Genomic DNA, 12,797 nt, shown 5'->3' on the forward strand with positions numbered 1-12,797 from the left:
AAAATGAATATATAAATAAAATTGATGATGTGAAGTGGTATGTACATTAAAGTGATGTAATGTTTGTGTGGTGATGAAATGATAGTGATATAGGGTTGGCAATTTTCGACACGATTAAGTATTAATATTTAATAAGTATTCTATAATATATGTCATTGATTCATAGACCATTTGACTATCTTTGACTCGTGGTGGATGACCTAAGGTCGTAAGGCGTAAACTATAAGGCTAAGCCTGTAACCATTTTGCCCATTTGCCCTAAATAATGATCTCAAAATCAAATCGTGTATGAGCGTATCTCCCTCTTCCAGACTTCTGGTCTCCCACGGTCTCACTCTCACCTTTGTTACTCTGTGATCGAAATCAGGTATCGAAATGGTGATGGAGAATTGACTTTGTTTTTTTAGAGAAAAAAAATGAGAATTGTGGCTATTAATTTAGCACTTGAATTATCTATGTTTGTATTAATGTTTAGTTTGAACATGTTTCTATAAATGTTTTTAATTTTTATTTGGATGTTTAAGACTTAAGTGTCTAAAATTTAGAAATGTTTGCATCAACCATCAATAATTTATTCATATTTAATTGTCAATTTTATTTATGGAATCTGACCTACGAACCCAAATCTGACCCACGAACCCGCCAACCTGTGAACTCGTATAAATAAATGGGTTGGTAGATTATATATGAGTTTATGTTCCAAACGCGTCAACCCGTGACTTATATATTTAAATGGGTCGTGTTTGGGTTGACATATTTTGACCCGCCAACATGCGAACCCGCGACACGTCAACCCAAACACGACACGATTGTCAGGCTTATAGAGATATGTCTATCATTTTTTATATGGTGGTATGACGGATATATCTTATGGCTTTATCATTTCCTATATTTTTCACTCTTTTTAGAGGTAACAAATTGCAATATGTATCATGTAATCATCATATCATTGGCATATGGTCAAACATAAACGTTATACAATGTCTTTTTTTCTTTATTTTTTTTTGTCATATACACAAACCTAAAATCACAATAATTTCTATTTTTCATTGCTTATATCTTACCTACCATATGGGTTTTGGAATTTTTTTAAGGTTTATTTCCAAGTTATTAGGATTAACTATTAAGCTACCTTTCCACATATCTGGTTGTTAGAGATTTGAGCATTAGGATTTCAATTTCTTAGCTTATAAAACTCTATATTTAGTTTAATGATTCTAATCATCCAAAATTCTGCTTCCCCTCTCAAATTTCTTGTATGCTTTAGGCATCCACAATGCATTGAACTCTATAGAATGTAACGAAATACCATATCATCTTTCTACAATCCATATAACTATATCATTTTTTTCCTACAATGCATTGAACTGTATAAAGTTTAATAAAATATTACAAAAGATAATTTATAATATATGTTTAAGAATTAAAAACTTTATTTTTTTCATGACCATCAAACTTCAAATCCATTGAATGTTAAAGTGACATCTCTCAATGATAGAATTTAATCAATTGAATAATGAACTTATCAACTCTTTCAAATCTCCCATTGAAAATTACCATTATGAATGCTATTATATTTAATATATACAGTCCAGTGTCATGTTTTTTTCCCTGTAAGGGTTTCCGACATGATATTTCTATTGCTACTTGTTCTAGTTGCTTCTATTTATTTATCATATTTAAAATAACACAAATGAGCCGACTTGAAAACTTTAGCATTTATGTTTTTCATTCTAATAGATGTTAACTTTGAGTCCATTTTCGTTCATTTAATGGTTGTGTGCGAATTATTTAGATTTTAGGGAACATAAGTAATTTCAAACAATTGTAGTAGCTAAAGGGCTAATGCCACCAAGACCCTTACAATTCACCCACTATTGAAAAAACTTTTTTCATTAAAGCTAGTTAAGATTTGCTAACTTGCCATAAAAATTAAAAGCCCTCTTAGAATGTAACACATTACTTAAACTTCAAATCCTCATACAATAACTCTCATGGTGCCAAAGTAGAAGTTCCACAACCATCATGTACACATGCCAAAACATCTTTGTAGTCCCTTGATATTGTAAAACTATCATAAACCAAACCATCACTACTCTTCTTGTACTCAAACAAAAGCGATGAATGGTTAAAAGCAGTAAGTTTCACAAATCCCCAATCATGATCTTTATACAAACTCCATTCCGTATCAACATAAGCAAAAGTCGACAACTCACTCCCTCCTCCACCCACCACAACATGAATTGTCCCATCCACAGTTCCCGAATAATTATACTTTTCCGTGTTCACACATTGATCCTACATTTAAAATAATAATAATAATAGTAATAAGTAACCGATTAAGCATTTCAAAATGACCATTTTGGAAATTGTATGTATATACATTACCTGGTATACAGGACAAGTTCTTTCATAACTATGGATATGTCCATAGAATGCAATGTCCACTTTGTATTTCTGCCATAGCTTTTGCAAATGTTCCCTTCCCATTGGCTCTCCTAAAGAACCCTCGATAGCATATTGGCTACTAGAAGAATAGCCAAGAACACGGTTAGCAGCAAAGATTAGCCATGGTTGTTTTTGTCTGTCGACTGATGCAAAACATTTCTCTAGCCATGCATACTGTTCTGAACCCTCCCTCCAATCATGCTCTGAATCCGCTATACAAAAATGAAACATCCCATAATCCGTTGCATACCTACAAACATTTATCAATAAGAACTAACTGAACCGTTTAGCACTGAATGATCCCAACCTCTTAATGGTTCCGAAGAAATAAATATTTTTACCAGAATTTAGCTCTGTTATCTGCGGGAACATAGAACATGGTCTCAGCAGGCACCCCACACTCCCCGCCTGAATCAGAACTTAAATAGAAGGATCCGGAATTCGGAAAATCCCGTTCGTTGTTTCCACTACAAGATTGAAAGTAACTTGTGTTTGATTCGGTTTATTTAGAATTAGAAATTATGTAAATACTTAAAAGTCGAAATTAACCTTGCAACCATATAAGGTTTTTTTGATGCAATAGGTTCAATTTGTGCTGTGAATTGGTCCCACTGTGAGATATACCCTTTTGCAAATGCTAGATTACCGATATGGAATACTATATCATAGTCATCGAGTTCATTTGTTAATTGGTTTGCAGTTATCAGTGATCCTGGTTGATAATTGTCATATTCATTTGACCCATCACGTTCTGCCTGAAAAAATGGTAACAGAGATTTTTTAAATAAAAAATTAAACATGAAATTTTATAAACTTAATCACTACCTTTCCCATGTCTCCAAATATAACAACACGTTGCAATGAGTCTTGTCCTGGATACGGAGATGAATTAAAAGAATACAATTTACTCCAAATAAACGACCCGTTTGTCAACTTATGACCCATTCTGTAAGTATACCTGAAAAAATCATTCAAAAAATACAATGAAAAATGAGAAAATTACAATTCGTGTTTATTCTTTTAAATTAATACATACATAGTGTTAGGCCACAAGTCCTTTAAGAAACTAGTGTGGATAAAACCAGGATCACGCCATCCAACTGTTCTTGCAGGTTCTCCTACATGGAATTAAAGAACATTATCAAGTGGGGTTGGGTGGGGTGGGGTGGGTGGGGGGGGGGGGGGGGGTAAGACATATCATACCACACATGCTACTACGAGAAAAGGTCAAAGTTCCAGCTGGAGAAAGCTTTTTGGTTTGACTTTGATCCTCCCAACCCCATTCAACAAATGGAGTGGCTTCATCGATGTTGTAGCCACTTGTCCATGTCACTGACATCTGAATAAACATCAAAAGTAACACGTGATGTAAAAATTTAGGTAGTGTTTGGTTGATGGAATAAAATCATAAATAATCGAATGATTAATGGAAATTTAACTATTTACCTCATCCCAAGTTTTCCCTTGAGCAAGACGTGGATAAAGTGGAGCCTTAGGGTTTGCAAACGATATAGGGGATGAAGCACTTATCAACTTTGGCTGTTGAAATTCCCGAAAGTAATTAATTGCTCATTGAAAAATCGAAAAACATTTATTAAAATGTAAATTAAGAGTGAGTTTGCAAATACGCTCTGTAATCCTCCAGAAAAAAGTGCAAAGGAGAAATCTGCACGTTGATTGATGATTTGGAATGTTAGTGACGCTTTCCCTGTTGTTGTGTAATCATGATTCGAATGGTTCGCGAACATGTACTGTTTATAACAACATCTTACTTTAATTGGTTCAAAGAAATATAAAAAATAAAAAATATATATATAAAGTTTTTTTATCTTCAAGAGTTCCATTTTATAGAACATCTTACTTTGATTGGGGCTGTGCATATGTATGGACCATTATCTTGCAATTCATTGGTTGATTCAGAGTAACAATCTGATGAACTGCAATATTTTTTCAATTGTTGAGAAAAAACTTTTTTTTATGGTGAAATATATAAGGGTTGAAAATTGAAATCCACTATCTAACTATTTGATGCGTCCACATTTGATCCCTCTGGATTTTTTTTGAACATTTAAGGTCCCTAAATTTTTTAAAATTGTACTGAATACTTAGAGTTACCAAATGTGGACATAGCAAATAGTTGGACAACAGATTTCAACCTAAACCCTAAATATATATAATTTTGTGAAGGGGCAAAAAAGTAAAAAGACTACTTGAAATTTGCTGGTGAGAAAACTCCAACCCAGTCACTCTCACTTGGTTCAGAGGTCTTGACCTCCACGTTGACCCATTCAGTATCCTCACCCTATAAAATCAAGTCACTCACTGGTTGTTATGATTACAAGTTATAAAGTGACTTTTAAAAAATATAAAATAAACCATTTTTCACCTGACACCCCATAAGTAAAGGGTTAGCAGTAATGCAAGCTGATTCTTGGAGAGCATTAACAGCTTTGTGGATTGCAATCTTGGCAAGTGGTTGTTCACTGGCGGGAGCATGGTGGTGGTGGTGGTGGTGGTTGGGAGGAGTTCCGGTGAGGTGACTGTTGGATAAAGCATTGGAAAGTTTTGAAACAAAGAAAGTTGATAGTAGCAAGAAGAGAGTTAAGAGATTATTCTTTGTTGTCATTTTATCAAACACTTGGTGTGCATACACTCTATAAGAAAAATCTTGGTTATATTTCTATATTTATAGCTACTAATCACAAATATCATAACAGACTTTAAAAAATGATTTAAACAAAATAATATGTAACACTTTTTTAACGTTAAATACAAGTTTTTTAACACTAAAAAAGGACACACAAACTGTGTGAAACAAGTATTCGTGACCTTGGGGATTCATCTCCCAGGAAATTTAGGAGTAAATTCTTCATGCTTTCTGTAGTGAATTATGATGAGTTAGTTACAGACTAAATATAATTATATGCAACATAAAAAATTAAAGTATAATTGCTCAAAATTTTATTTATTGCAAAATCTGAACTTTTGTGATTACAAGTTACAATTTATAACTCGCAAGTAAACAGAAATAGAAAAATTAAAGATGGGAATAAAGATTATAGAAAAGATAAAAAAAAAAAAAAAAAAAAAACTACTTTTTCTGAAATTATCAAATTCTTGTTCACCAATAATCACCACAAGAACATTTTCCATTTTCAAACCGATGAAATCTGCTAGCATCTCTCACAACAATCACTCGTCCAGTCAGCTTAGCCATTAACTTAACTGCCAGGTGGCAGTCATCACAAATCCGGTGACTCTGCACCAAATGCAAAGGTGTTGAATCTGAAGTATTCATCAGCCCAAAAGAAACTGCAAGTTTCTCACTATGAAACATTAACATCTGTTCTTCCCTTTCATCAACATCAGGAAGCAAAGTGTTTTTCTTTGAAACATAACCATGTTTTTCAATTCCCAACATTAATTTCTTCAAATTTTTAACAATTTCAACATGGGATTTTGATTTTTTATCCCCTGAAACAAACATATGCTGCTGTTTCTTCACATCTATCCAAGTACACACAGGCAACATCCTCAAACCTTTCTTTTTTAAAGTATGAAAAACAGAAGCAGCTTCTTTTTGTTTTCCACAACTGTTGTAAATATTTAAAAGAACAACATAATTACTAAGCTTTTCTGGCTCCATACCATATATTTTTTCAGCTGCAAGCTTTCCAAGTTCTAGATTCTTGTGGACCCTACAAGCTGTAAGCAAAGCAGCCCACATATTGACTGTAGGATTAAATGGAGCATTTTGGATCAAAGAAAAAGCTTCATCCAATAACCCTTCACGACCTAATAACTCAATCATACATGCATAATGCATAGCTCTAGGTTTTACCTTGAAATCTGTTCCCATTGATTCAAATATGTCCCACCCTTGATCTGATAAACCTGAATAGCTACAAGCAGAAAGAACAGCAAGAAAAGTAACATGATTTGGGATCATGTTTTCAGCAATCATTCGTTTGAATAACTTTAAAGCTTCAATTCCTCTCCCATGATTACCATATCCAGCAATTAACGCGTTCCATGATATAACATTCTTGTGAGGCATTTTATCAAACACGTTGCGTGCATCATCGATTCTTCCCCATTTACTGTAGAAGTCAACAAGTGCGGTGTTGGCGACTATGTCTAGACCAAAACCATGGCGGATGAGGCCTGCGTGTGCTTGTTTGGCATGTTCTAATGAAGCTAATCGTGTACACACTCTTACTATCATTGAGAAAGTGAAATGGTCCATTTTAACACCAGAATCTTGCATCTCGTAGTAGAGATCTAAAGCTTCTTCACTGTATCCATGAAGGGCGTACCCTGCAATGATTGTATTCCAACCCACTGTTGTTTTCTCAGGCATTTCATCGAACACGCATTGGGCATCCTCGATGCTTCCACACTTGCTGTACATGTCGATTAGTGCACATGATACGAAGATATCTTGACTTACACCCAGTTTTATAGCACAAGCGTGTAATTGTTGTCCTGGAAAAATCATTTCCAGTCCTGCAGATGCACGCATCATGGTGGCAAAAGTACGTGAACTGGCGTCAGATTGTTCCTCCCACATTGTTAGAAACAACTGAAATGCTTCCAGATAATCTCGAGAGTCCACAAGCCCTGCGATTATTGTGTTCCAAGAAACTAAATTTCTCTCTGGCATTTCATCAAACAACATGCGGGCATCAATCATCATCCCACATTTGACATGCATCAATAGCATCCTATTTTTCAAATACAAATCCGGCTCAAACCCACTGTTAATCATAAAATTAAACACTCTTTTAACCCCTCTAATCGACTTTAAACTGATACAAGCATCCACTAACGCATCATAAGTACTCTTGCCAACATGAACATCATACTCGCACTCAATTTCCAAAATCTCAAACATTTCAAGAGCATCTCTATATCGTTTACAGAGAACCAGCTTCTCGATCTGGCCACAGAGTCCTGAACTAGAACCTTTCATCTGTCGCGACTCTTGGACATGAGTTTCTTTCTTTAATATATCATGACCATTACTCAGTGGTTTTGGCTTGGGTTTTGGATGTAATCCCTGTTCTACAAAATGACAACTAATTGCAGATACCTGGGCTCTTCGTGCTCTTTTGTTTAACAAGTGAGACGCAGAAAGCAAGTGTCTTTCTTGAAAGAATTTAACATCCGTTAACGACAAAGAGCTACTTTCGAAGACTGATGTGTTCTGATAACGCGACAAGGTAATGTCCATCGCGAATTATCTGAAAAGAAAAGGGAATCGGTAACTCACTGGTGTGGGGATTTAGATAGAAGAATTTCTTGTTGCAATTTCTGAAGAACGCGGATTATGGAGGAGATTTGGTGAATCGACGAAGGCTCCTTGTGATCTAATATTAGGGGGCTGCATAGAAAAATCCGTCGTTGTTTGGTGAAGGTTAGTTTACTAACAAATTGACAAATCATAAAGGTTCCATAGATAGAAGCAAACCGCGGCTAACCTTTTTCTGGACAAGCCAGAGATATGGTATTAGAATGCATGATTCGTTGGATGCTATTGAGGAGCTCCATCGCCTCTGTGCGAGAAAACCGAATGTGGCGAATGCAAAAGGTACAAACACATGTTGTTTTTCTATACATGCATTCTTGTGCTTTACCACTTTGCACGCAGCGGCTTTCAAAGCGGTATGTCCAGCTGTGAAACCCCGGCTCCCCAAACCAACGATAGGAGAGACTCCAGTAAGATCCACGCACGCATGTTTCCCTCCTATCCATCCAAAGACCAAGATGTCAGTCGGTCTAAGTGTGAACCTTCCATCATGCGGGTCCGTCAAAAAGTTCATCGACGCTTCTTTCTTCACAGAAATACCAGCACGCCAACAAGCATCAAAGAGAACATCCCAAACCTGAAACATCCCAAAAATACAAGCCAAAAATTTCATTTGAAAACATTACTAAAACCATAATATCTAAATATCATATAGTAAAACCATAAGTCGTGTCTCAAAATATCATAAAATATGTCTCATATCACAACTGATGTCAAATCATGTCAAAATTATCAGAGTCTAACTCCCAAGCTAAAACTGTGGTGGGTGTCATGTCATCATCCCGAGCTCTTCCTCTTGCTAACTGAAGTACCTGAAACCAAAATTGAAACTGTAAGCACGAAGCTTAGTGAGCTCCCCCATACTACCACATACCATACAATAACATATAAAGCACATACTAGGCCTTGCCCACTGCATCAGACCGAAGTCCGGAACTGACTAGGGCCTCGCCCTCTGCATCGGACCGAAGTCTGGAACTGACTGCGGCCTTGCCCCCTGCATCGGACCGAAGTCCAGAACTAACTAGGGCCTTTCCCACTGCATCGGACCGAAGTCCGGAACCAACTAGGGCCTCGCCCTCTGCATCGGACCGAAGTCCGGAACTAACTAGGTCATTTCCCACTGCATCAGATCGAAGTCCGGAACTGACTAAACATAGCCAAACATAATCATGGCATATAACAATAACACATATACTGCATAGTGCATCGGACCGCAGTCCGGAACATATAACACATAGACATGTCTGAATCACAAAGACATCAAGCATAATGAACCACTTCTCGGGACCACCCCGACATCGGACCGCAGTCCGAAAACTACTGTTATCTAAGCGGGCCAGCATTGTGGCCGTAGACCCGTTCCTACTAGAAGGAAACTCACCTCGTAAGGCTGACTACTAGAATGTTGAGCGGAAAATGTCTGACTGCTGCTCTGATAACTCCCCGACTACAATTCCCATAAAGACACTTAGTCAAACATTGATACTAATCTTAGGGTAAAGTGACTATTTTACCCCTGGCCAAAGTCCTTATCTTGGTCAAAGTCAACTGTCAGTTGACCTGACTCGCCGAGTTGGGCTGCCAACTCGCCGAGTCCCTATCCTTTCTTCTATTCCCCAACCCGACTCTACTAGTCGAGTTTAGCAAAGAATCGACGAGTTCTCCTTCCATAATAACATCGAGTCAACCTTCATCTGACTCGTTGAGTTGTATGAATAACTCGTCGAGTCCTCCTTCGTCATATGAACACGTCCAGTCTACGACTCGCTGAGTTGTATGAACAACTCGTCGAGTCTGATCTTATGGGTAAGAAGATTGCCTTGGACTCGCAGAGTGTGTTCTTTCACTCGTCGAGTCCCATGATTTCCAGATTATGGCTATGTCTTAATACGTTGAAACACTCCTTGGGACCCTTCTAACCCTCTGCTAACACTCAACTGGACTCCTTTGAACCACAACAGATTGGACACTCAAGCCCCGGACTCGCCGAGTGTGACATCCCCAAAATCTCGGCCAAAAAAGACCGATTTTCATTTATGCTTTTAAAATAATTTCAGAGTAAATCCTTTTGATTTGAAAGAGTTGCGGAATTTGTTCCCAAAAACAAAACATGATAAAATAATATTTACCAAAACATTTCATAAAGAAATGTATTTTTATTATATAATCAAAACTCAGGATGTCATGTTCCGATATAGACCATAAAGCATAAACGATAACATTACAAGTCGTTCAACAAATATATACATATACAGACTTGTAAACAAAACAACTTGATGATTCATCCATCTTATGCCCTTGCGCCACTTCCTGTAATACAAATAAACTGAGTGGGTCAGGCTTGGGAGCCTGGTGAGCATATAGGGTTTTCAACCCACAATAAATAATTATAGTTAATTCCACCAACCAACAATAACTCAATTACCCATTCCCGTTATTCTCACTTTACGTCCCTAAAACAACTAACACAAGGGACCTAGTCTTAGAATATTTCGTCGGGGCGACAACACATGCATTCGCGGGTTTCCCGGCAATATATGTCAAATAAGGCAACCATGAGGGGGATGGAGTACAGCGAATGAACACCCGAGTTCATTAACACCTACAGGTGGCGAACCTGCTAGCGTTCCACAGGACTGTCTAGAAAAGTCTGTGATCGTCATCTAAACTCCGCTAGATAACTAAATCAAAACAACTATCTACCCATGTTCTACCCAACATATTAGTAGATAAAAATATATATTTTTATACATGGTTTAAAACCTGTATAGCATTCTCATTCTATACATATTCCACATAACAGATGAGGCACACACACATAACACGTATTTCATAGAGAATAAATCATACCTATGAGATAGAAGAAAGTGAATATAAATTCACACGTATAACAACAAAATATACACATAACACGTATTTCGTATAAAATACTTCATAGTTATGCGTTAGAAGAAAGTAACTACACACTCACTTGATCAGAAGATGATCGGACAACACTACGGCTTATAGAAGTAGTATTCTTCGGCAGATCTGGAAGATCTTCACAAAAACCGGACTCCTCGCGGGTAGAGCTTCGGATCGAGAATTGCACTTCTCCGAATATTCGGGGCCTCGAGACTTGCTTCGGGGCTCGGGAATGATACCGGGGCTTCGGGATAATTCTTGCACGAAAAACGATGCAAAAACGCGAGAGAAAGGGAAGAAATGAGCAAAAGAATCAGCTGCCCTCGACATCCTTTTATAGGGGCTGGAACTTCGATTTATGTTGGGCGTAATCTAAAATTACGCTGGGCGCAATGAGGATCAGCTTGCTGACTCCCCCCTTTGGATAATATCGGATAATTTATATTTAAATTAAATATCAAAAATATTTAATCAACTTCAAAAATTCATATCTTCCTCATACGAACTCCATTTTCGACGTTCTTTATCTCCACGCGTAGGTGAGACTACGCTCTACAACTTTCATTTAGACTCCGTCGGTTGATTTTGATTTATTTATATTATTTATTTTTAGTAGGCCGGGACAGGAAAACTCCATTATAAAATCATAACTTCTTCATCCGACGTCCGTTTTCACAAATCTTTTCATCGTTTCACTACAATTAACGAGATGTTCAATTCTCATTTAGATTCTTTAGGCTAAAAACCGCTCGATCTCAAATCGAGTATTCGGGCTGCATATTGCTAAGTCAAAACTTCGAAAAATCATAACTTCCTCATACGAAGTCAGATTTGGGCGTTCTTTTTATGCACGCTCACGGTTTAACGAACTCTACGACTTTCGTTTACATCACTAAGGATAAATATTGCTTTAACATAAATTTCACTTTTTACGTCATTCATCTTGTCGGTTATGTCGCGAAACTTCGACAGATCATAACTTCTTCGTTATAACTCGGATTTCGGCATTCTTTATATCTTCGTAATCCTTGTTTCGACCACTACATCTTTATGCAAAGATATTGGGCTTATCTCATACTTTAATTTTGACGCTTATTTTATTCTTAATTCATTAAATTATAATAATTAAGAAAATAAACACATAATTCACATAATACTAAAATATTTCATCATTAATACTCCAAAAAGAGTTACAAGGGTTAACCTAGACTATTACATCAATGATAATGCCTAGCCTGGAAACGCGGGCGTTACACCGAGTTTCAAGAACAACTCGTCGAGTCGTCCATTGTACAAGTCTAAAACTCGATTTCTGTTGTACAACTCTCACCCAAAAGGTAGATATGGGCTTTTAAGGTCGATCTAACACGTAAAGTTATGAACTTTATGTGCATGCATGGAAGTATAAGCTTTAAGGACCCAAAAAGAGGTCCAAATAGGTGCATGGGCTAATATGGTCATAAGGCTTGCATCTTTATGCCATGAACTGAGTTCTAGAGTCTAGATCTGAAGGTGAATCGACTTGGGATGTCCAAGTCTTAAGGATCAAGCTTATTGACCCCAAAACTCCAAAAAGGGGTGAAGGAGAAAATCTATAAAACCACAAGTCAAGTTTTGAGCTTGATTACCTGAAAGTGAAAAGAAACTGATGTTGCTTCTGGATCTAGTCCTTCTCCCTTTATCCTTTTCCCTTCCAACCCTTATACTAGATACACAAATGCACCAAAAACCCTCCAAGTCACTAAGAAAGCTCAAGTTTGCCAAAAGGGAATTAGGGTTTTGAAAGTAATGCTCTGGAGGTGATGGAGGCTGGACCTGGAGCTCATAATGCTGTTTAAATAGGGTGCAAACCCTTTAATTAGGGTTTCATCCAAACTGACCTACTCGTCGAGTCCAAGAGCGGACTAGGAGAGTAGATTACTTAAACTCGCGTCCCAACCTCACATCTACTCGACGAGTTAGGGCTGCCACTCGTCGAGTCAATAATACAAAAGACATAAACAAAGATCAAATACGTACCAGAAACGGGACGTTACAAATCTCCCCCACTTATTTTAGACTTCGTCCTCGAAGTCTGTTGTCTCTGAAAACAACTATGGGTAGTGTTCTCTCATCTCCTCCTCTGGCTCCCACG

At 37.2% G+C, this 12,797-nt stretch overlaps 2 protein-coding genes across 2 annotated transcripts; both read right to left on the reverse strand.

The window, feature by feature from the left end:
- Window positions 1–1,875: 1,875 nt before the first annotated feature.
- Window positions 1,876–5,264, reverse strand: LOC111915259 (probable inactive purple acid phosphatase 27). Its single transcript, XM_052770443.1, has 12 exons — window positions 4,835–5,264; window positions 4,659–4,750; window positions 4,310–4,385; window positions 4,077–4,199; window positions 3,895–3,987; window positions 3,652–3,787; window positions 3,485–3,566; window positions 3,274–3,406; window positions 2,998–3,203; window positions 2,790–2,915; window positions 2,389–2,698; window positions 1,876–2,298 (listed from the first exon to the last, which is right to left on the reverse strand). The coding sequence occupies exons 1-12, from the start codon at window positions 5,072–5,074 to the stop codon at window positions 1,993–1,995; spliced, it is 1,923 nt and encodes a 640-aa protein (XP_052626403.1). The 5' UTR covers window positions 5,075–5,264; the 3' UTR covers window positions 1,876–1,992.
- A 122-nt stretch (window positions 5,265–5,386) lies between these two features.
- Window positions 5,387–7,882, reverse strand: LOC111915258 (pentatricopeptide repeat-containing protein At5g50390, chloroplastic). The gene has a single exon (XM_023910930.3). It carries the CDS (start codon window positions 7,679–7,681, stop codon window positions 5,570–5,572), a length of 2,112 nt encoding a protein of 703 aa, XP_023766698.1. The 5' UTR covers window positions 7,682–7,882; the 3' UTR covers window positions 5,387–5,569.
- Window positions 7,883–12,797: the final 4,915 nt, after the last annotated feature.

This window comes from Lactuca sativa, chromosome 4 (assembly GCF_002870075.4).
Source record: "Lactuca sativa cultivar Salinas chromosome 4, Lsat_Salinas_v11, whole genome shotgun sequence".
NCBI classification, from domain to species: Eukaryota; Viridiplantae; Streptophyta; class Magnoliopsida; order Asterales; family Asteraceae; genus Lactuca; species Lactuca sativa.

Coding starts and splice junctions, on each gene's coding strand:
- LOC111915258 (XM_023910930.3), bottom strand. CDS start 7,681: ATGGACATTACCTTGTCGCGTTATCAGAACACATCAGTCTTCGAAAGT.
- LOC111915259 (XM_052770443.1), bottom strand. CDS start 5,074: ATGACAACAAAGAATAATCTCTTAACTCTCTTCTTGCTACTATCAACT. Junction 3,567..3,651: donor TTCTCGTAGTAGCATGTGTG/GTATGATATGTC, acceptor AATTCCATGTAG/GAGAACCTGCAAGAACAGTT. Junction 3,204..3,273: donor TATTTGGAGACATGGGAAAG/GTAGTGATTAAG, acceptor CCATTTTTTCAG/GCAGAACGTGATGGGTCAAA.